The sequence below is a fragment of the Rhinichthys klamathensis genome, unplaced genomic scaffold, assembly GCF_029890125.1.
Source record: "Rhinichthys klamathensis goyatoka isolate OS25496 unplaced genomic scaffold, OSU_Roscu_1.1 h1tg000549l_1, whole genome shotgun sequence".
Lineage (NCBI taxonomy): Eukaryota > Metazoa > Chordata > Actinopteri > Cypriniformes > Leuciscidae > Rhinichthys > Rhinichthys klamathensis.
Genome location: NW_026607020.1, coordinates 210436 through 235699, shown reverse-complemented (window position 1 = coordinate 235699; position 25264 = coordinate 210436). Strand labels below are relative to the sequence as shown.

At 39.2% G+C, this 25264-nt stretch overlaps 1 protein-coding gene across 1 annotated transcript in view; it reads right to left on the bottom strand.

The window, feature by feature from the left end:
- Window positions 1-25264, bottom strand: part of adamts6 (ADAM metallopeptidase with thrombospondin type 1 motif, 6) — an 88795-nt gene that overhangs the window by 10022 nt on the left and 53509 nt on the right. The window contains exons 13-21 of the mRNA XM_056238987.1: window positions 23842-23905; window positions 19242-19344; window positions 17301-17434; window positions 14160-14283; window positions 11624-11704; window positions 9044-9207; window positions 7634-7772; window positions 4146-4275; window positions 64-268 (exon numbers count right to left, since the gene is read on the bottom strand). Coding sequence (XP_056094962.1) covers window positions 64-268; window positions 4146-4275; window positions 7634-7772; window positions 9044-9207; window positions 11624-11704; window positions 14160-14283; window positions 17301-17434; window positions 19242-19344; window positions 23842-23905 — 1144 coding nt within the window. The remainder of the gene's footprint in view (window positions 1-63; window positions 269-4145; window positions 4276-7633; window positions 7773-9043; window positions 9208-11623; window positions 11705-14159; window positions 14284-17300; window positions 17435-19241; window positions 19345-23841; window positions 23906-25264) is intronic.

Genomic DNA, 25264 nt, shown 5'->3' with positions numbered 1-25264 from the left:
ATGAAAGCAACTTCGCAAGAAGATTATCCGAAGACTTTATAGATGAAGAACACATCAGGTCACCTCAGACCAATCCAGCGTCACCCACTGGGGTGGGCAGGACTGATTGTTGCAAGACTCTTGCTCTATTGGTCGGTGGGTCAGACAGTGGCTGTCCTGCAGGGTCTCCTCCTCGGCGGGGCCGATTTTACGTATACACAAAACAGTACGTGTTCGGATGCCTCCGTCACAGGTTTTCCCACATTCTGACCAGTCACCTATAAACCACCTGAAAACACACAAAATGGGAATTCTCCATCCATAAATATTTATTACTAACTGCATTTTGCGTGATTTCATCAAAATACATATATGTATTGCATAATATGCTACCCCTCAAAATATATATATATATTTTTTTTTAAAGAAAGTAATACTTTTATTAAGCAAGGATGCCAAAAAATGATCAGAAGTGACAGTAAAGACAATTGTTATGTTACAAAAGATTTCTATTTCAAATAAATGCTGTTTAAAAAAAAAAAAACTTTTATATTTTTTTCAAGTAGAAAACCATGTCTTTGTTACAGTGTAATTATGCATTTAAGTACTGTGTAATAATAATTAACTACATGTACTTACTATAGGGTTAGGATTAGGGTGTGGTTTAGGGTTAGTTGCATGTAATTATGCATAATTTATAGTTAAGGACACGTTAAAATAAAGTGTTACCAAAATCATTTATTTTAAACTGTAATAATACTTCACAACTTTACTGTTTTTACTGCATTCTTACCAAACCTAAACTTCTTTTCACAATAAAATAAATAGATATGTCTTTGCAGTGACAAGTTTACAATCTCTCAGTGAAACGCAACATTGAAAAATCCATCAAGATCTTGATTTTGATATATTAGTTTCAAATGCTTAATGCCTTGCCACATAGTGGCCTAAAATTAGCAAGAAGAGAAACATTTGGCATAAATGGCCTGAAACGCCATTTTATTTCAACCATATTTGTACTCTCAATTGGTTTTTGGACTCTGCAAATGCACTTTGTTAAGGTTCAACGCCTGTGAACTCCACACAATGGCAACAACAATTCCAAATTTGCATTCAATTTGTCTTCGTTTTTGGCAAAACTACTCCTACACTTTAGCTGGGCTGAGGAATACAGACATTTTATATAACCGTGTCTTTTTATCATTTGTTACGGCTGAATTAAGTTCCGTGTGGTTTGTTTGCATTCTCTTGGCGATGCTCTGATAAAGCCACGAAAGACTATGCGTCTTACGAAACGCTACAAGTAAAATAAAATTAAAGCTGAACATAAATTAATAATGAAATAAAATCTGTCATAATCTGCAAGATCATTAGAGAGAAATGACCTCCCCAAACACAACAGGGTGTTCTCAAATGACCATTACGACCCTTTCTGGGCCAGAGACTGCATTCCTCTGACATCAGGTGGAGATGGAAATAGATTTTAGATGATGTTATTAGCGATGCCCATCTTCGGGTTCAGGTTCACTAAACCCTCCACTGGCAAGATGCAGGAGTGCAGAGGCCAAAACCATTTAATTCCTCCTTCCAATTTAAAATTTGCAGACACAAGTGAACTTTGCGCAGCTGCTCGCCCCATTGAAAATGAGCGTTAAGTGCGTCTGGCCGCCGCACACACGCATACTCCACACACGTTTATGGATATTGTCCCTTGAGGGTTCATGAATTCTGCTAGCCAATACAATTAAACGCAGGTGATCACTCATACTTTTTTGGATGCCTTTAGGATTTTGGCACCAAAATCCAAATGAAAATAGGCAACATATGAAGAAATAAATCATGTTGCTTAGTTTTTAAGCTGTCTTCAAAGAAGCTCTTTATGGTCGGGGTGCTATGAAGACAAATGAAACATTACGTTTGCCTTTGGACTTTTATTGCTAAGCAGCTATGTACTATTTTGATAAGACTCATCAAAACAGAATACAATTTCTGGATTTTTTTTTCATTTTTTTTTTCATCCTAGGCTGACAAAGAGAGCAAAACCTTAAGTATAAGCCACATGTTTGGAAAATGACAACAAAAATTGCAATAGATTTTTGCATGAAGTAAATAAATTAAGCCTGTTTTTATAACAATTAAGATTTTTAGTTACACTTTATTTCAATGGTCCACTTTAGACATTCTACTAACTATGGCCCGGTTTCACAGACAGGGTTTAGATTAAGCCAGGATTAGGCCTTAGGTCAATAAGGACATTTAAGTAGCTTTTATAAACGTGCCTTAGAAAAAAAAAAAAACATTACTGGTTGCATGTTGAGACAAAACAATGGTACTGATCTATTTTAAGATATGCCAGTGCTAGTTGCTTTCAGTTAAAATGTGCATTTTAGTCTGGGACTAGCTTAAACCTTGTCTGTGAAATCGGGGAAATAAGTAACTTTGCAACTACATGTCAACTAACTCTCATTGGAGTATTAGTAGACTGCTAAGTTAGGGTTAGGTGTTTGGGTGCGGGTTAAGGCTGGAATACACTACACGACTTTTAAAATCTGAACCCATTTTAAAACACAAGGCATCATACATTTGCTGACTTTGTAAATAGTTACAAAGTAAAAACTGGGTATCATATACACTAAACGACTGAGGATCACACACTACTAGACTTTCAAATCATTACGAACACAACAAACTCACACAGAAACATGTGACAAATGAAGACCTTATGTGTTCTAAAATCAGCTCAAAATATTAAACATGTTTGATATCCTCCATATGAATGGAATCAAACTTTGAAGTCGAAGTCTGTGACCATCATACACTACATGATTTTCTGTGAAATCTGTCAAGTCAAATCTGACTTTCGGCAGAAATTGTGTCACATTGTGCAGCGTTTTAGCTTTCAATGTGGACATAATTGCTTATCAAAGAAAACTTGTCACATCTTACCAAGTTAGGGCATGATGTAATGCAAAAAGTTTGCTCTTATTGTCATTCCCATGATGCAATAATTAATGATATATTATCTGCATTGTAAAGTACATTTGTAATATGATAATAGTATTCACTGTACTGAATTTAGTTGATACTGTTATAATAAATAAAAAATTATTTAAAAAATTGGCAGAATGATTTTTCAAACTTCATTACAATATTGAGAATTTTTTTTATTGATTAATTTGTTTAAGGAAATTGTGCAAATTGTCATAAAAAATGTCCCACTGCAAAAAAAAAAAGTCCAGTTGTACATGATGTAATGGTTATAAATAGGCTATCCTTTAATTATGCAATTATAATAATTAGGCTGTCTAGCCATTAGCATTGTTTATCTAATTAATTACACGATGTGGCAATTAATTAATCTAATTAATCACAAATTAATCGCACATCTCTTTGGGCCGAGAAATTACCCCAAAAAGATCATTTAAAGTCATTATTGTGTTAAATGAGAAAAGCATCAAGTAGGTTTAGAAGAAAAATAAAATTAGTAAATGATAACAGAATTTTCATGTGTGGCTGAAACGTTAATGTTTCTTTATTAATATGGAAATATGATTTTTTTATGAAATGATACTCTAAATAAGAGTAAAACTGCCAGTAGGTGGCTGTAAATGTCTAAATGAGTGAGTCATTGAATCATTCATTCGATTCGTTCAAACGGCTGATTCATTCAGGAAGTAAATAGCTCTCTTTAGAATAGGTCATTGAATCATTGGTTCACCCGATTGATTGATTCGCTCAAAAGGTGGATTCATTCAGAAATTAAACACCGCTGTGAGTTGCTCGGAGGCGCACAACAGTCCTGCTCTGGCTTTATAGGTAATATTTTCATTGGCAAAATTGAGCAAAAGCAGACAATATTGTGTCTAAAATATAGCACAATATTAACTTCTTATTTGTTGAACTGTTGTATAAAATCAGTACCACATTTGCGCTCGTGCTATTCGGGACAAAAACATCACTTGTGTGATATTGCACTCATAACTGCTTAACTATATCATATCATATAAATATGAGAAATCATACAGGGCATTTTTTAATTTTAGGGGCATATAATTAGGGGCCCCTAAAATTCATGAGTTAATGCCCTAAATCGACAGCCCCAATAATTATATATCTCTTTTGTTTTGTTTCCCCAATCAACACGCCTTTAAAGTTGCTATACTCACTCGGGAGGGCAAGGCTCGGTGTTACAGGGCCGCTGGTTCCCTGGCGGTTTGCTGTCCGAGTCACAGTAGCTGTTTTGGACCACGGAGTTGTCATCCAGTCTTTTACACACCACCTCCTGCTTCTGCGAACCTGCAAACAGACAATAAAACATCACTTCATTCATCCGCCTCACGCTTTCAGCTGCACCATCGTTTTCGGCACTTCAGCAGCTCGTGCGCAAAGCGCTGTGTGGTCGGCATCGGTCCCTGAGGTTAAACTAGCTCTGTGTCTCTTCTCTAGGGGTCCGCTTGCTGACAGAGCACTCTGTGTGGATAGAGGCACGGAGGTGATATCAATTTTCCCTCCGTATTATATCTAGGTGTGTAAATGCCTCGGTTGGAGTGAGTGTCTTAGTGAATGATTTTTACAGAGAAGCCAATCTTTTCTTTGGCTCTTGGTTGTGAAAAGTGAGCATTACCACAGTAATGGCAGAGTAGTGCGCTATGCTTAGCGCTAGAGGCCATTGGACTCTTTGGGGCCCATAAGGAAAGACATTAGCCTCCAGTTAAGCCGGTTTATGCCAAGCTTGGCTAGCGCGCAAGGCCACCTTGTGAGGTGGATCTAACAGCTGCCAGTACGGCATTCTTGACTGGGTAACCGAAATAACAAACTACTCCGGTGGGAGCTCGATGAACCCTTTCAAGATAAGAGATTTCGCTAGTACCGATTTGATTCGCTGAAACCCAACCAGGGGGTAAATGTAAAATCTCATGACATCAGTTCATGATGTAAGACCGTTATCATTGTTGCACATAACGATCAAAACAATAAGACCGCAACATTGAAATTTAATGGGAGTTTAAAAAAAAAAAAAGCAGGAATCAAGTCCAAGTGTCTGAATCACAAATCATTTCTAAAAGAATATTGCAGAATTTTATGGCAGTTCGCTTGGTGTTCAAATGCTCCCTGTGTGGCTTGCCAGCAGAACAGCCGGGAGTTGTATTAATAACCCAAAATTTCACAAATGACATAAGTGTTGCCCTGGGGTATTTCCATATAAACTAAAATGTGTTCAAATGAATTGAGCAACGAATGAGGTTGAGTTTGCGGAGCTCTGTGAAAACCCTCAGTGGACTAGCCTGCGATGTTTGCATTTTTTGGTGAAATATAACAAGTGCTTTGAATGTTTTCAATGGCCATAACTGAAAAAAGGAGAGAGGAAAACTATTTATTGTTGTAAGAAAGCCATTTATTTCGGAGGAGCCTGAACAGTCTGGTCATATTTGAGGTGAGGGCTCACATTTACATGTGGTTACGACATTCAGATGTTGAAATAAGAGGTAGCCTTTCTGCTCCCTGCACAACTTGTATGTTGGCGGCACAAATTGGTGAAACATAGTCATATGTCAGATAAAAATACATTTATCATTCTGTAGGATTTTTTTTTAATATAGAAATGATGACTTCCAATCCAATGCTGTTCATAATAAAAATGTAGCAAAGCAAAATAGAGCTTTCAAGCTTCAAAAAAGACACAAAAGTACCATAAATGTATCAAAGGCCCTGTTTACACCTAGTATTAAAGGGATACTTCACCTCTGGAAAGATGAATGTGTATTTAAAATGGGTCATTTATGTAGAAGAAATGTGAAATTATTTTTGAATTTGGAGCTTTCTAGACTGAGAAAAGCCAGAAAATGTATTTTTGGCTTATGTGGATGAAAGACAACAACTCCCAGAATGCACTTGCTTCGCTGCCCTAGGAGGCCACGCCTACCAGTAACAGAGCGCAGAAGTTAAACAACAAGTCTAGGCTACTAGTGAGTCTCCGTGATGAGTCTGCCCGGGATTTCGAGATCGCCCAAAATGTCCGGGATTCGGCTTTTGCGTTCTACAGTCGACGTTCATTATGTTTACTGTGACGAGCAGGACGAGTGAGGGCCACGGGAGAACGGCGCGAGGCCGGTGGCGTGATTACCGATGAGCGACACCTGTGAGACGCACCGCTCTCGTATCTCTCACGGAGGAGCGGGAATTTTCTTAGCAATGTTAAAACGCAGATCAACCGATCACTTCTTTAGCGCTCATGTAAACACTACATTCAGATTCACCAATCGGAATGAATTCAGTTAGATTGAAACAAAAGTTGTGCATGTAAACAATGAATGGCGACTGCAGAAAGCAAAAGCTGAATCCCGGACATTTTGTACGATCTCGACGGCCGGACATGTACGGGAAAAAGAGGATGAATGATAACCCCTACTACTCATCTTTCTCCACAGAACAAGAGCCTGCTAGCTAAGCTTCCAAAAAAAGATGGCTGACACTATGTGTACATTCTGTGAGTGAGATCCCACCCTCTATGGGCGGGTTGAGAACATGCGGGACAGCTCCTTCTACTGGCTGTAGTCTTTAGCCTCTGGCCAAAAAATCCTCCGATGACGCAAAATGACGATTTTTGCGTCATCGGAGGATTTTTTTCAGACAAAAAATACATAAATCTCTCGTCTCAGGGGGATATGAGGGTGATTTAAAGCATGGTAATTTTAAAATACTACAGGTTTCCTACTAATACAAAACTTAATACTAAATCCTGAAGTATCCCTTTAAGAATCGTTTTCGTCAATCTTATCACAATTGGACGACAAAATACAGGTGTAAACGGGTCTAAAACTTTTTGAGCTTGTCCACTTTAGACCACCTCCAGAGGTTGTCGAAAACGCATTTGAACGGATTGCTTTCGTAATTCGTAGTGTAAACACTCATGTGGTCGAATGTGTTTGAAAAGCCACAAAAGACCGTCTTCTCTGACCTAACGCGTTAACATTATGGGAAGCGTATTAGCCAGACGGGACCTAAGTTTTGCGTTCATATGTAAATTGCACAAGCTTATTTCGTCCATTAGATTGAAACATCTGAAAAAGTCCATACATTTACCTGTCCATAGACCCTCCCCTAGAAGAAACCAGGACAGAATTGGTTTAGACAGATCAAAACACCAGGTGTAAACGGAAACGTGTCTCCCTCATCTACTTGTGATATGATAGACCAAAACGCATCTTAATACCAGGTGTAATAAATCATCATTACAGGGCCATAAATACCAAATTTTTAGACCCAAAATACCAAAATGTAAGTTCCTATTTGCTGATAATTATGAAGAAAATCAGTCCAATTCACAAATGAATCATTCCAACCAGTTTTGTGAACTGGATGAACTTCAAAAGATCTGTTGTTCAAGAATCAGACTTTGCTACTTCTCTCATGAACTCTCAGCTCAGTTCTTGTTCACTGTAACTGAACAGACAACTAATAGATTATTCAAAATGTATTCTTTCGTGTCCGAGTCATCAGGAAAATCCTTTAAACTACGTATGAAGCCTGCTGGGGACACTATCAAGATCATGTTTTCGTCCAGTCTGTCCACTTGTTTTTCACATTTTCTCATTACTGATCAGCAGGGACAACAAACTTCCTCAATAAGGATGTGTGGAATTGATTGCCGTACCTCCTGCACATGTTGCTGAGCACTCAGACCAGGGCAGATGGTGCCAAGAGAAGCCCACTTCATTGTCCCCACTTCCTGTACGCTGGATGGGCACATTGAACTTGTAGTGGATGCCCAGGTTCTGTTCCTGTAGCAGCACCTGTAACATTTCAAATGGAATAGGGGTTTCTTTTCTGTTGCTAATATACAGGCATAACAAAGAGGTCAGGGTCAACCTGGTTAGTTTTGTTCCCAGATTGTTACAAATAGCACTTTGACGGATTGCAATTATTGATAGTAGATGGGATGTTAGAGTATTTTATGGTGGGACAGTTCACATTCTTGTGGTTGTATCAGCCACTCAGTGTTGTTGTGACGTCAATCCTGACTGGCTCAAACTAGAAATGCAGGTTGCATCCTTCCAAGGCTGGATATGCCAGCCGAGCAACTGTCATTGAGATGAATGGGAATTCTCCAGGTGTTATAGACTTCCACGATCTTAACCAAGGATTTTGGCAAAGGAAGTTGGTCTTGGATTAGTGTCAAAAAGACAAATACTGAGGTCTTAAAAATGTATTGAATAGAGCAATCAAATCATTAGGAAGAGGAGATTTTTGGGATGAGCCCAACCTCAGTTCAGCTTGAACGTGAACGAGCACATATTTAGCATATCACATCAGCTTTATTCCTGAATTACTTAGTCAGAAAGCTATAATTGCATGTGTGTGTGTGTGTAATAAATTGGAAAGCCCTGTTAACCAGTGTGGGCCACAATGGAATGGCTTGTGGTGCATTGGCCACTTGTATGTTTTCCAGCGGTGCTGCGACCAGGCCTGGTATTTCCAGCACTTTTTGTCCAGGCGAAAGCGATTGTGGTTGCCGAGACGGGGCTTTTCAGAATGAACACACACACACGCGTGCTAAAACATGTGCACATGAGCACTCGCACTTGGCCAGACAGAGGTTTTTAGTGCAAACATATATAACGGTTAACTCTGAAACCGCCAGATTGAGTTCATGTGAGGTTTGTACACAGATGTGGACTTTATTTAGAAGGAGCCAAACGATTTCAAACTGCGCATTCAAAACACAAGCCTGCTCTACAGTCTCACTACTGTGACCTTACTACATGAGCTTTTATAGAAAATAACTCAGGGGAAAGGCCTGAATTGTTGTAAAATAGCCATTTTAAAATGATTTTTGTCACTTTCACTGAAAGTAAAGAGGAGAGATAACAGGAAACTACAGGTCCAACAGAGAGGAAAGGGACATGACACAAGCTAGATTGAAATCACATAAGTGCTTCAGCGCGTCTCTGAGCATCTGAACGACCTGCCAGGCCACATCTCTGGCATATACTTCTAAAACACTAGAACTACTGAGACTACTGTGCTCCATATAGCGAATATATAAGGATCTAGATCTACTCACCATAACCACCAGATTTTCAGTGGTGGCCCCTAGAGCTTCTAGCGACTCGGGTTCATCGGTCGGCCTCTTGTAGTGGAAGGCTGTTCCTGCGATGTCAAATTTGCGGGGCCAGTCGATGGTCCAGGCTCCGTTGATGTAATAGTCATCCCCCTCCGATTTCAAAGCTGTGACAAGTGAGAGCACCAGTTAATAACCCGACACGAGCGAGATGCTGCCAAGCTGAGAGGGTGATGTCATCGCTGTCATTCATCAACAGGACGAGCATCGTCTTACAGAGTGGCTCAGGCTTCCTGATGTCATGGACAATTTTCACTCGCGCTTTCAGACGCAGTGCAGCTTGTAGATCTAACTTACCAAGTTCAGGTGAAAGCCTGCTTTCCTCACAAATGCCATAACTCAGTTGTCAAAACAAAGATCTCATCTCAAAGCATAATTGTAGAAAAACGTCTCGATTGAGATTGGGCCAAATTGTAGAAAAACAAGGTGTTTTTTACTCACTCCAGCTCAAAAGGACTTTTGCACCATTTATTTTTCCTAAAGGTGCACCCAGTTTATTTATTTTTAAGATTTAAACAAAGAAATGAACAGTACTTTTGATAAATATTTAAATGGATTACAATCACATTGAAGATAAAGAAGTTTTATTCTACAGTCACTCCATCATGGTGTACAAAAATGTAGCCAAATATTATCTTGGTAGTAATATTTGGTTAAAATAGACAAAAATAGCGCACCATCAATTGTGAATTAATTGAAACAAAACTGAAAATTGGACTTTCGATTTTTTTCCACCACGGAAGAAAAAAAGGGAAATTTAGCAGAATGTTTGAACTGCCCTTTTCCATAAATGAAAGTATAGACTTGCTCCAAAAAGCATCATATATATGTGTAGTAAATATGATTTGTACACAAGCCTTCAGAAGCCATATGATAGATGTGTGAAACACACTAAAATCCAAGTTATTATTACCTAAGAATTTACATTTTTAAACTTAGTGTGTCAAGATGTGTTGTGACAGGTTACACATCAATCAATGATGCCAAATGCTGATTGGTTCTCGCAGGTCTCATAACTGAAAGTGACATGGCAAGTTTTCATATAAATGCATATGCATTCACTATATAGGAAAGAGCTGCGTACAAATTCTTGAAAACATTCCCTTTTGTGTTCCATGGAAGAATAAAAGTCATATGGGTTTGGAAAGACACAAGGGCGAGCAAATGATGACAGAATTTTATGCTTTCACACTGCCAGTTATATGATACGTTGGCTAAAACCAACCAGAGAGATAAGAAGACAGTTGTTTCAGGTACAATTGAAATGAAATGACTGATTTTAAACATCAATGAACCAATTCTGTAGCATGCTTTCATTATTAGCCAAATATTTGTGAGACATTTGAGATCCTCATTTTAAACAGGGCCATGTGTTTGTATTCCACAAACATGCCATGTGACAAAATGTGTTTTACAATTTCCTTGTGTTGCCAACGTCAGCCACCTCTGCGCCAGAACTTCAGACAACTTATCTTCCTCTCAAACGGCGAGAAAATCCTCCACGTCAACATGATGGACAGCAAAACTCAACAAGCTGTCATACACACTAGCTATATTTATGTTTGCACTCAAAACAACTTAATTGGACCCGATTGTTTTAATTAGTTACGTGGCTGGGAACCATGATGGTTTAACTCAGCTTGTGGTTGGGAAAAGACAAAAGACCCATCTTAAGAGAATGAACATGAGAGCGAGGACGGCTGTCAGATTGATCCAGATTTACACCCACAACAAAGCTTAACACAAACCACTTCACCACTTTTGTACTCAGTAGAGCTGCACGATTATTGATAAACTGAGAATTGTTTCAAACAGAGATACCCAATTCTGAACAAACAAACTAAACAGAATAACACTCCATTTAATAGAGATTCTGACAAAATGTTTATTGATGCAGTATAAATTAAAAATGTTTGATTAATTCAAATTAATTATTTTTTAAAAATCACTTGAATGAATGATTCAATGACTCACTCATAAAAACTTCACTTGTTTCATCACTGGATGAATCATCATTTTTTTGAATGAATCTCTTGAATGAATGATTCAATGATAAATTAATTTTTTAACAATTACTTGAAAAAAGTGATTTTCCACAGCAGGTAGCGACCTACTGGTGTAACGAAGTAATTAATACAGTCTTTATTTGAAGCATCAAGTTACTTTCAAAAGGTGATTTACTCTATTTTGATCACTACCGTAGACATCAGTGTTTATATCTGAACTGTAAACTTTTAGCCCACTATTTCTGTGATATTTGAATATTTGTAACACAAAACCATACTGTCATGTTCAAAAGATTGTTTGTGAAGCTGTTTCATACCAGTTTCAGCAGCACAAACACAGATTTTAATGTTCCGGTGTGATTTTGTCAAAGGTTTAATAGACAGAGACGAATCATTGTCATTTAGGAATGAGATCATGTGTATGTGTTTGAATCGAGATCGCGATCTTTTAACGATTAATCGTGCAGCTCCAAACAATCATAAACAAAGCTTCAAAAAGATAAATACAAACACTCACCAATGTAGTTCTTTGACACGGCCACTTCCCTGATTTCAATATGAACCGATCCTTTAGGTATCTGGACGACCTCCATGTAACCTGCAAAATTTAAAAAATGGCACAATAAAGCAAAACCTGAATTTTACTCATAGAATGGCACTATTTTGCAGTTGTCGCCGGTAAATGTACATACATGTACATCTTGTTTTAGCAGCATTTTTTGGCATCATGGTTGCCACAAACCACAATGACATTATATTTAGGCCATGGTGGTCGCCTAATCGACTTGTCTGCCCAACATAGTGTAAGTATTATGTGTTTATATTTATAGCAACGGTTCTTAAATTAGCATGTTGTGCTTTAATTACCACTGACATACTGTAAAACTCTCTCTGAAGTTTTTTCTTTGAATTTATCCACAACTACAGTGGATGTCTTTGCCCATTGTGTCATCTCTTGTTTTTTTTTTAAAGTTGTCGAGATTTTTTGAAAGCTGTGTACTTTTGCAGATTCCTTAACTCTGGACTCTTTCAAACTCTTTCACTTTCAAAAACTTCTTCATTTTGTCCTTGTTTAAAGCTTTATGGCTAATTCTTAGTTGTATCTAGTGTTTCGTGTAAACTAAACAGACCCGGAGCACACAGTTGTATTTGAATAGAATCCCAGCATGCTCAAAGAAAACCTAACTAACTTAGCAACAGCAAATTCATTACAAGAGAAGAATCTACACCGTACCCTTCACTCCCCCCTTAAAGTTTCAGATGATTTACCAGCTATACCTTAAAAGGAGAAAACAGTCCCTTACTACAGAGAATACTTTTGGATGCGGCCCGACAATGCGTGCAATATTAGAAGTTTTATTGATTCTCTCACTGGATGATGCAATTAATACTCGTATATTGTGTTACCGCTTCTATTTTGACAACTTGTTTCTTGACCCAAAAACAAAAGCTTTATCATGGTTGTCTGATGAAAAAACCTCACAGCATTTCCATGAAAAATGTCGATCTTGGCCAAAGCACCCCGTTGGCCCCCTGACAGGAGCCACTGCCAAAAAGACAATGCGTTCCTCCACTCGCTTGTGCTGTGCTTTCTTCAAGTGGGATTTCTCTAGTGGAAAGCGATTAAAAACTTGTCGCGTTTGGCAGGCGTGCGGCGCGCTCTCTGGAACGGGATTCTGAGGGGAGAGATCGGTCTGCGTCGTGCTCCTCTTGTTCCATACATCTCAGCAGTGGATTTCGCCACACTCTATTTTATGCTTTTGAAAGACTTCAAATATCCGAAGCAACATGGACACAGGGACAGTTCCCCTAGATCAGGGTTTCCCAAACAGCGGTTTGTGAGAGAACTGCAGGCAAGTTCATGAATTGATGAAAAGCCGATGATTGATATCCCATGTAAATTGAAAGAACTAAATGGAGCTGCATGATGATCCTGACATAGCTTAGTATGATTATGAAATCAAAGGCTGCCATTTAATGAAATAACTTTAAAGGCTGAGGCGGCACATGTTTTAAAGTTAAGCGCAGCACTGTGTTGATGCGCACGAGCAGCTTGTGATCCACTGTTTTCAGCATTTTAGATCGACAGTAAATGCTTCGAACTCCATCGCTGCATGCATTTGGGAACTCAACCTGCGCTAGGTTTACTTTATTTACACATTTGCATAATTTCCAACATTTTTGTGGCCAGAAGTTTGCAGTTTTGCAAGTGGAGTATTTAAGACATAAATATTAGCTTTGTAACTTGAAGTGTAAAATAAAATAATTATATTTATTATCAAATATTCATTTGTATTTTACCGTACAAGAGTAATATTTCTGTCTTCATTTTTGTAATTAGAGGTAAAATACTAATACTAATAATTGGGTTTCTAAAACACGTTTGAGTCCACTTAAAGTCCAGCTTCAAATAAATGCGTACCTAAATTTTTCAAATATTTTATTTATTTACTTGTCTTTACATGTCATGTGACCATTAACTATTGCGACGCCAGAGTTTATGAAAAAAGTTGCCAGCCAGCATTTTTGATCAATTTCACAAAACTTTCGTGGCCCCCCGAATGTTTTGTTGTATATCAGAACATACAATATATCAAAAGAAGTAACAGAGCCTCTGCTTTCAAACCAAAAACACATTTTATTCTAGATTCAAGCATTGTTTTTTTTATCAACCCTTAAATGTGCTTAAGTTTCAACAAACATTTGAGAAAATCGTTTTTTTTTTTGTCAAAGACAAAATCCAGATTGGATTCAGAACGATGATCAAAACACAGATGGAGTAAACTGACATCAGAGAACTGTGAACGTGCAAATGTGTCGCTTGATTCTAGTCAAATCTTTGGGGGAGCTTCAAGTAAACACCTACGTTAGGGGTTCATGGTTACTAGATGCTGCCTGGGGTCAAACCATCCAATATTTGAGTTACACCAACCACCAACCTACTTACCAACTCGATAGACCTAGTAAGTACCTAGTAACACATTATCATGACAATGCATAGCAGTGTACTGATTATGTGATATTTGTGAGTGTATAATCAGTGACCTCCTGACCTCCTCTGGGTAGCGAATCGTTGAACAGTCCTTCGGTGACCTCACATGTGCTGCCGTCCCCGCCGCACACACGGCATCTGTCCTCCTTGGCATCCGAGCCCAGGATGTTATCACAGCCAACATGCTGGAAAGACACACAGGTTTCAGTGCAGGGGAACACGGCCGAAGCGTTCTCAGACCGTGACTGTCTGATTCGAGGAATAACATGTCATTCGCACAGCTGTATTGAGTCAGAATATGACATGAAAAGACGAATGGTTCTGGTTTTGCTTCAGGACCATGATTTCACACTGGACATCAATACAGAACCAAAATGATTTACAGCATAGTACGAAATTAAATAAAAATGTCCTTTAAATCAAACAGTGAAATTCGTTGATATGACAGGCTGATTATGAAAATTGACAATTTTGTAAGTGCATAAACAATAGCAGAAGCATGAGTTACAGTATTTATAGTTCTAGTGTTTTGTTTCTAAATGTCAATTGGATTTTGTTGGTTTTCTGCTCTCAGCAGCCAATAATTCAGCACACTGTGGTCGGCACAAACCATGTTTATCCATGTTGCGTCAAATTTTCTTTCATCTTACATTTTGTTCATGAGGGCATGTCACGCAACCTGTCCATGTTGGCATTTATCTAACTTGACTGGCTTCTACAAAATTACAGGTGAACTTGTGCCAAAATACCGTAGTCTGACTGGACACACAACCTTATATGAAATACATTGGTACTTTATCGGTCATCAGCCAATTTGATAGATATTAGTTTCTCATTTTGCCTGTTTTTACGTATTGATTACCTTTACCTTCATCTAATGCTCACTTAAAGTAAAAGTTGTCAATATAACAAAGATTACTGAAATACTATTTCAATGTCATATTTAATCAATGTGTTATTTGCCATTTCTTAATTATTTGTGAAATTTACTAACAATTTCAGTTAAATTGTTTTAAAGCAAATCCTATACCAAATTTCTTTCAATGAATGCACATGTGTGTGTTGCATTTCACTATTTAAATTTAACATGTTTTTTCCTGCTCAGAACTAACATGTGACCAATTTTTTGTGTTGTAACCCAGCAGTTGCGAATCACTGGACTAGACATTGCGGTTTTATTTTGTTTTGGACATTCCCTGTAAAACCCCTGTGCATGCCTTTACTTGCATTATTATTATCGTCCAAAAGGCAATGAAAGGTTGTTGGGCGCAGCACAGATTGATTCCTTAGAGTTTAAAAGAACATTGTGTGGATTTCTTCGCTCCAGATCAGATCAAAGAGGAAACCTTGGGGATCAATTAAAATAGTATCTTAAACCATATAAATCAAGGATGCGGACAACAATGTGTGAGACTAACAAATACCAAACTGCAGACAAAATCTTTTCTACACAGAGTTCAAAAATGTAACCCTAAAATAAACAAAGCGTCGCACTATTACGTCAATTTGGTTTGTTGTACAAATGATATTGTAAGCGAATTAAATAGAATTCTCGAGCGGTTTTCCCGCCTTTTTAAAAACACAATTAGATTCAAAACTGTACTGTCCTGATAAGAGGGTCAGCCCTTTCAACAGCAGCCTTTATTTACGCTTCATTGTTCTGTGTTAGCGATTGGCTACGTTGTGTAGACTTTTCGTCTGAGACCGTTATTGTCTGATAAACAAAGATAATGCAACATTTTAGGCCACAAGAGCTGCAAGAAAATAGAAATCTATGAAGCCACTTTTCTGCACGTTTCTGAAGATTGTGGAATTCTGGGAATGTCAATTTACGGTTTTCACTGTTCACTGTGGCGTACTGTTTAATGTGAAGAACAGAACGCCAAAAGACAAGTATGTCAGAATACATAGTATTCAAAAAACAGTAGGCGAAAAGACCTACTTCTTCTGGCGAGATTCTGAAGTGCTCATTCGATGGACACTTTACTATCCCATGAGGCCACAGGACAGGATTTGTGAATGGCAGTGAAGTGACGCAACTGCCGCTGGTAGGTCACATGATAATGACAACATGGCGGATGTAGTTCGTCCGGATTACATTCATACCACACACTCATAACTATATAGAACATACTTTTTTAATGGTCATGAAGTAAGTTCAAATTCAAATGTAGTGTCTACTCAGACGCACCGTTGTTCTTTTGCACTTCCAAAAACTAAATTTAACAGTATTTTACTGTAAAATGACATTAAATGTAAGATGAGATCAATTACAGTTATTCACCATATAGTAAGGAAACTTACTGTTAACTAATTGTTAACTCATAGTTGAAGTTTACAGATGCAAAAACAAAGTGTAATAAAATAAACACTTAAATGTGTATTTTGGATGTTTTTCAAATAGAATAGTTAATTTGTAAAATCTCAAAATTGACCAGTGCCTGAAAGAACATTGGTATTGGCTGTAAATAGTAAGTATTTCCTTAAATAGTAGTATTTAGTTGTACTGCTCAGTATGAAGTATGCTAGTACTCCATTCTGAACACAACCATAGGGTGTTGAAAATGGAAGATTTTAGAAGTATGCATTCTTGCATTCCAGATTCCAGATTCCGCTTAGACTTTTTAAAAAGACATCCAAGTCTTTTGCTTGAGGCCAGACAGCAACATAGTGTCGGCCCAGATCCGGTCCACATCTGGGCTGTGTGGAATCCATATGTACCAGATGTGGGCCGGATCTGGGCCGACACTATGTTGCTGACTTGTGGAAACAAAAAGAGGTATTTTTAACTTGTTTGCCGACGGGATATGAGAAGTGTGTTATTTTCCAAGTCTGAAATTCTCAGAAAAAAGTCTGCATGTTTTCACCTAACTTCAAACAGGTCTTTTTGAAATCTGATGCACTATTGATGCAGTAAATGATTAAGTTATTGTATGGACATTGACTTTACACTTTCACATCTCTAAGCATGGCGCAAAACAAAATAAACTGTGATTAGTTGTTTTACATGTCAGTCAGACAGTCCTTGGCCAACGAAAGCTGCTATAGAGACATCATGACAAGGTTGTGTAAAAATGTACATCTCAAAACTGCTGTTTCTCACTCATGCTTTAAGTGAGTAGAAGTATTCACTAGCATTCACTATAAAATGATATGGTACTTTCTACAGGAACTGTGAGTAAGATTTGGGCTGTAGACTCACCTTACACTCTCCATTGATGCATATGTCCAGCGAGTCGGCCTGGCAGCGCGTGCCGTCGATGACCGCGGGGGAACGTTCGGTGTAGAAGTTGTAGCCCTCAGCCAGACAGTTCAAAGCACACGGTTTCACTCCACCTGAAAAACAAGCAGTTTATCGTCAAACAGCTCTCGAACACCAATGGGACTTTTTATCAGGTTATTGATTGTTCCCAAGGTCCCCGAGAACTCCTTTACACCCCAGAAGTGTCTAAGAGGTGGCCACGATTTATGTCATACGATAAACCAAAAATCTATACGGAATAAAAGAGCCTCTCGCCTCACCAGTGCATTGATAAGTAATTCGCAGACTGCTTTTCTTGCAACTGTCTCGAGCCAGGGCTCTCAGACGGGGCCCACGGTTTTCTTTTATGCCTTTGTTGATATTAACAATCCAGTCAAAGCACTCGAGCACACGAGAGGCATTACTCATAGTGGAATCTGAATGTTCTGCCTGACATCATTACTGCACAGACACGGGGAGAGATTAACACAGCTGCCAACAAAAATCATGGAGACATCGACAAAGGTTATCGCAGACTTTACAAGTGAAGTTCATCTCCAAAATGAGTTTTAAGAGCCAAACAATTGGTAATGATAATTCTTATTACAGGGCAGTGAGATAAGGAGATGATTGAGTCGACTGTGAACTTCCCGTCAGAATGTTTTGGAAATGCCTCTTGATCTCTCGCCGTTTTTCTTTGTTTATTGGGTTCGGGCCATTTTGTTGTAAACAAGAAATACACCCTTCCCACTGGGTTTCCGGCTGCACTTTTTCAAAGCTGTCAGAAAATGTGTCAGAGAAAAACCCAATGAAACAAAAAAGGGGTCAAAGATTGGGGCGATGTTGGTTGAGGTTTGATATTTACTGTTATAAAATGTAATTGTATTTCATGCCGGTGAATTAAACAAATAAATCACAATTATTTTGTGAAAAAAGTTGCAGAGCATTTAAAAACATTACATAGGGCAGACAAAAGCATATATACTGTGTATATATATACTCCTGATTGTGTGATCATATATATTTAAATTCATATTTATAATTTTTTATTATTATTTTACTAATAATTTTTGCAATTAATGTGTGTGATAGTTGACCAAAAAATAAGAAAATATATTATTTACCTATGGAACACCAAATATTTGCCCATACAATAAAAGTCAATGGGGTCCAAAACAACATTAGACCCCATTGATTTTAATTGTATGGATATAAAAACAAAACATGTTCCACAGAAGAAAGTCATTAAGGTTTGGAATTACATGACAGAATTATCACTGAACTAATTAAATTGATAGGCCTAATCGTTACTCGTTCTTTTGCAGATTTGACCTCTCTGAGAGACTTGAATACATACACAGTCAAACACACACACACACACACACACGTTTGTTTTGCTATAGTTGTAAGGACCTCCATAGATGTAATGGTTTTTATACTGTACAAACTGTATATTCTATCCCCTTACACTAAACCTACCCATCACACAAAACCTTCTGCATTTAAAGACAAAACACAATTTATTATGTTTATTAATCAATTTCCCTTGTGAGGACCAGCCAGCGGTCCACACAATGTAGGTAATCTCAGGTTTAACTATCCTTGTGGGGACATTTGGTCCTTACAAGTATACCAAAACACGCCCAGACACACACACTCACACACAGAGAGAGAGAGAGAGAGAGAGAGAGAAAGAGAGAGAGACTAGCGATACATGGTGTTCTATCGGGAATCTAAAGAATTTTCAGACCATCAAAGAGACTTTCACACTGTTGGTGTTAGCAGGGTACACACAGCAAGCCAGTATGTATACGGTCACTGGAGCCCAGACTTTGGGAAGGCTGTGGGAGAAAGCGGCTCCCTCTGTAGCGCGTCGTTCTGTGTTGCGGGCTGGGAACTTACCTCCAGTGTATGGCTTCCAGTTGTAGTACTTCCCACGGAAAGGCATGTTGTCAAAATCGGCACACTGCTTCTCCCTAAAGTCACGTGATCCTGCTGGACAAGCCTGCAAATGAATGATCCGTTGAGGCCTTGTAAAAGCATTCAGATGGTACTCTCATTTACTCTAATGTATATTATATTATCTTACAAAGTATTTATAATACCATCATTTTATTCAATTACAAATCATACACTGAGCAATATTAAATAGTGTCAGAGATTCCCAGCAGTCACTGGTGATGAAAAGTCCTATAGCATGGTGCTACCACCACTATATCACCATACAGTAGGTATATGATTTTTTGAGGTGGCCAGAGTTATGTGGGAAATAGAGCCAGCCATATTATCTTTAATTTTGGTATTAACCCTTTCTTGTAAACTCCAGACATGGTTGCACAAAAAGGTTCATGGTTCATTTGGAGAAATGGATATTTATGTCCCACACAGGCCGATGTGCAGAGCTCTAGATAAAACTCATTCTTCTGAGTTTTAATTGACAAAATTTCTTAAGTAGTTTCAGAGTGTTTTAATGTAGTTTGAACTTAAACACAACCAACTGTGGTATCCAAACACTTGGATGTTGTTTGAATCCGGTTGAAGCCAGTGAACGCACCGCTGCTTCGCCTGGAGGAGGGCCGGATGGAGAATCCTTAGTTTCCTTGTTTTTGTTTCGCCACCTTTTCAGAGAAAGAACAGACTCCGCACTTCCTGGTCACACAGCCTGCAGACCGGACGTGATGGAGGTGAGCCCCTCGCCTCCTCATGTTTGGTTGCAGCACACACAAAACCCCACACAGGTCACTGTGGCGTGTTCAGAGGACGCAAAGCTTCTTCACCCGACAGTTCCAGTTGGGGTTTGCAGAGCAAGGTAGGTGTTCCAGTACACCTACAGCCACAGAATTGGGACGCACAGCTTCCCGACATGGAGGACAATGCTCTGCTGCACCGCCCCACCATATGTCAAACACGATTGCTCCTCTGGTGCCACTCGTGCGGAGTTTGGGAGCCTGTCTAAAGTTTCCCAACCCGTCACGCTGGCTTATCAGGACAATCAGACTCGACTATGCCATTCAGTTTGCCAGATGCCTGCCCAGGTTCAATGGCGTCCTCTTTACCTCAGTAGCAGGAAAATGCACCCCTTGTCTGCATGCGGAAATTGCAGTCCTATTGGCGAAGGGCGCAAAAGAGATTCCCTCCAGCTGAAATGGAGAAGGGTTTCTACAGCCCTTACTTCATTGTACTGAAGAAAGGCGGAGGGTTACGACCATTCCTAGACCTGTGAGTTTTAAATCGGGCCTTGCACAGGCTCCAGTTAAAGATATTGACTCAGAAACGCATTCTGACATGCGTTCACCAAAATGATTGGTTTGCGGCGATAGACCTGAAGGATGCATACTCTCATGTCTCGACCTTTCCTCGACACAGACCGTTTCTTCAATTCGCCTTCAAGAATCAGGCATATCAGTACAAGGTCTTACCTTTTGGGCTGCCCCTGTCTCCTCGCGTCTTACCAAAAGTCCCAGAGGCTGCCCTTGCCTCGTTAAGCGAAGTGGGCATTCTCAATTATCTCGCTGGCTGGCTGGCTGATTCTAGTTCACTCTTCAGATCTATTGTGCACACACAGGGACCTGGTGCTAAAACACCTCAGTCGATTGGGACTTCAGGTCAACTGAGTAAAGAGTAAGCTCTTGTCAGTGCAGAGCATCTCTTTTCTCGGGATGGAAACAAATGCATTCAAGAAAGGCTGGGCAGCTGAATGCAACAGGTGCACAGCCTCAAGTTCCTGGACAGGACCTTGTCAGTGCTGGCATATCAATTGCCTCAAGTTGCTTGTGGTTTTGCTGGCCCTGCGGAGGTTTCAGCCATTGATCCAAGACAAGCACGTGTTGGTCTGGACAGACAACACTCTGACGGTTTCATACAAAACCACCAGGCGAGCTCAATCGTGCAGCAGACATGCTGTCACGGCAATTGATGCTCCATGGAGAGTGGAGCCCCAGGTGGTACAGCTGATCTGGAGTTGATTCAGCGAAGCACAGATCTGTTCACTTCCTAGGAATGCTCCAATTGCCCTCTGAGGTATTCCTTGACCGAGGCCTCCCTTGGCACGGACGCACTGGCCTACCCTGACTTGGTCTTTGGAGCTCAGGCTCCTGACGACAGCCCTTGCCTGGCAAATCCCCCTGAGGAAGGACGGGGCACAATTTGGCACCTGCTCCCAGACCTCTGGAACCTCCACATCTGGCCCCTGGACAGGAAGTGGAAAACCTGCGTGGGCTATCACCAACAGTGTAAGACACCATCACTCAGGCTAGAGCCCCCTCTACGAGGGAGGCCAATTCTTTGAAGTGGAGTCTATTAGCTAACTGATGTGCTTCCCAGAAAAACAGAAAAGGTCAAGGAAGTCCGGCTGAAGCGACCATTTCTCATTGCAAGTACTGCCCTTCAGTCCCCGATGGGTACAAAAAACTACACGGCTTACGTGGGGCGCAGGGTAGGTTATGATGTCGCGAATGCACTTGTTACCCGGCACACAGGGGTTTTATGGCCACCTCGTAACTCAGATCAGCAGTTGTGTCATTTTCTACAGGGACTCCTAGCTTTTGACACCATGTTTGACACCAAGTGACTGATAGATACGGAACATCTTTGTTACTATAGTAACTTCTGTTCCCTGATTGAGGTTGGTGTCCCCTCTTGCCACAATGCTGAACTACCCTCTGAATGGCCGGGACACACTCTCGGCTCCTAAGCTTAAACCTGAATAAGTGGATGCACGCCAGCTCCTTTTGTACCCGTATGTACGGGGGAGTGGCGCATGCAAATTCCTCTCGCCAATTCTTATTGGCCTTTTCTGAAGTATCAGGGCTCCCAAGTGTGACCCATAGTGTCAACATTCGACACCACATCTTGTTCCCTCCATCAGGGAACTGAGGTTACAATAGTAACCAAGACAGTAGTCACAGGAATATAGCACATACTACCATTTAAAACTTAGGGGTCAGTAAGATTTGTTTTAAAATAAATTAATACTTTTATTCAGCGAGGATGTATTAAATAGACCAAAGGTAACAGTAAAGACTTTTACATGGGTGCAAAAGATTTCTATTGCAAATAAATGCTGTTCTTTTGAACTTTCTATTCATAAAAAGTATCCTGAGTAAAAATCATATATCTTGGATTCCACAAAAATGTGAAGCAAGCTACACAACTGTTTTCAACATAGACAACAATACTAAATGTTTCTTGAGCATCAAATTATCAAATTAGAATGATTTCTGAAGGATCATGTGACACTGAAGACTGGAGTAATGATGCTGAATATTCAGCTTTGATCACAGAAATAAATTACAGTTTAATATATATTCAAATAGAAATGTTAAAGTGTTTTAATATTTCACTGTTTTTCTATCAAACTAATGTCTTTTTGCCTCTTGTAATTACAAAAAAAATCCCCTCTCTAAAAAAAAACAAATAATGTATGTGCATAGTGTAATGAACTCACATTGTTATTTAAACATTATTGTCCTGAAGCCAATTAAACTTTAATATGCGACTCGACTTGGCCTTTTTCCATCGCAGCATTGTTATTAACCCTAGTCTCCATGTAAACTGGCGGATCATGGAGTCAGCAGTGAGTGAAGGAGTGCGGATTAGCTCATTGTTTTGAAAAGTAGAACAAATGATAGCAGACCTTTGCTTGGTACTGAACAATAGCCGTGGCTGGAACCAGAGCCATAGGGGGGCCGTATCCTCAATGACTTAATAATTTCAAAGCCACAGCCATAATAAATCCAGACCTTGGAATGCCCCACATAAACAGCCAGAGAGTGGTGTTCAACCCTTGGTTGTCTCCTTCAAAAAGATTCATTTGATTCCAGGAGGTCAAAGAACCAATTACATTACATTTGTGATGGGGTTGTTGTTTTATAAGCACTGAATCAGCGCCGGGCTGCTGTCTAAAGCTCCCCAAATCTGACCAAATGTCACCAATAGTCCATATCCACAACACATTTGTGTTGGACAAGACACTTTCATTTTCAGTGCAAGGGAGTGCTGTTTGTTTTCCAAAGTACACATTCGTTGCTTGTGCTTAACTGTTATTTTTAAGATTTGTGGTAGCAAGGATGCAGAACAAGCTCAATTTTCACCTTAAAAACCCCATAAAGTCCTGTGGTGACGTTTCCTTTGAATCAGGAAGTCTGGACGGGACATATTGAAAGGCTTGCCCCTTTTTTCCATTTTTGTAAAATAGTCACAGTCCTAAAACCATGATTAGCTGCTCATTCTAGAGAGCATTTGAAATGAAAATGAAAAGTCCAACATTAATCACCAGGAGAGAAAAGTATCTGTGAATGGAATTTTGTCATTTTTAGATTTAGACTAGAATCTAGAAAACCTCAAAGCTAAAACACATGAGCACTAAAGCTATTAAAAAAAATGTATGAATTTCAAACTTTTAAATGAAAATACATGGATTGTCATAATACAATAAATCATAATCGGCATAAATCAAAATCATTCTGATTACAGAAAAAAAAGAAAGAAAAAAAAAACTCACGTCAGTGTTGCACGATCTGTAGCGCTTCCTCTCTCCGAGACAGTACTTCCCTCCGCCTGTCGGCCTGAAAGAGTTTGAATAAAAAAACTCATGAGGTACCATCATGAGAGACAAGGAATCAATGTAAAAAATGCATCCACACACTATTCTATTCAACACCGGACAGCATCTGTACTGCATTTGCTTTTACAGAGGAAGGCAAATGGTCCGGTAACCACAATCTCTACATGCAAGCATATTTTTCCAGATTGAAGTTTAGTGTACTAAAGATCCGATTGGGTCATCAGATCACACACAAAGCCATATTTCAGATCTGAGATGACTTTGCTCTTTTGTGCTGATCTCAGATCAGTTTAAAGATAATGTGTGTCATTTTTTTCAACATTAAAATACTTCCTTCTATCCCAATTCATCGTGCGAAGACAGATATAAGTAAGCCATTTTGCTTTTAATGTTGATTTTTTTTTTAAATCGCAGGCTATGAATTTTTAAATAGGATTTTTGATTTATTGTGATTTGCACCAAACTAGGTCTATATTGCCACAGATTTGTTATATCCTCAACTTTGTTGCCATGATATACTGTATGAAAAAATTCCTGGCAAAAAAGTGAAACGGGAAGAGTCTCATATCTTCCAAGTGCATTGTCTTATTTAAATAAAATTGGGGTTGTATGTTCGGTCATAGCAGCTGATTACATGGATATGGCTATTGTGGGTCACTGTTATAGCGCCACCAGCTGGCAGCAGGTAGTGTGGCACTCAAAACAAACTCTGAAATAATCCTCTTATATTTACCCACTTAAATGCATGTCAGTGGTTTCTTTAGAGGCAGTCATTGCTGATATATTATATTTGCAATTCTGCTCTGAGCCAATAGGAGCACAATAATTATGCACTTCACCTTTAAATATATCCAAACCATATTGTTTAACTAGATTTCAAAGTAGAATCAGAAAAAATCTATGATTTCTATAAAAAAAATATCATTCTTTTCTTTTCTTTTGTTTATCTAGCCATAGTTATTTACATCAGGTTTTAGTTTGCCCCTTGTTTCATTTATTATCTTCTCTCTGGTCTTGCTTTATCTTCTTGTTGTTGTGTCTTGTCTTGTTCATTGTGAGTCTTGTGTTCTCTAGACCGAGGTATAGCAGTCAGTTTCTCAAGTGTCAAGGCCCTCGCTCTGTGAGCCTCTGCCTGGCTGCAAGACTGGTGCTACATCCAAGAGATCATCAAGTCTCTGGTTCCTTGTGTTCCTGCCTTATCTTCCTCACCATCATCCCACCTGGTGCTGCCTCACTCCACTTGCTGTGCCCTGTCAACAGTCTTGTCAATAAAACATCACCACCGCTCATTCTGCGTCTGGGTCCTCTCTCTTGCAGAACTGCGACAATTTCAGCCTTACATGGAGTTCCATTGTTCAAG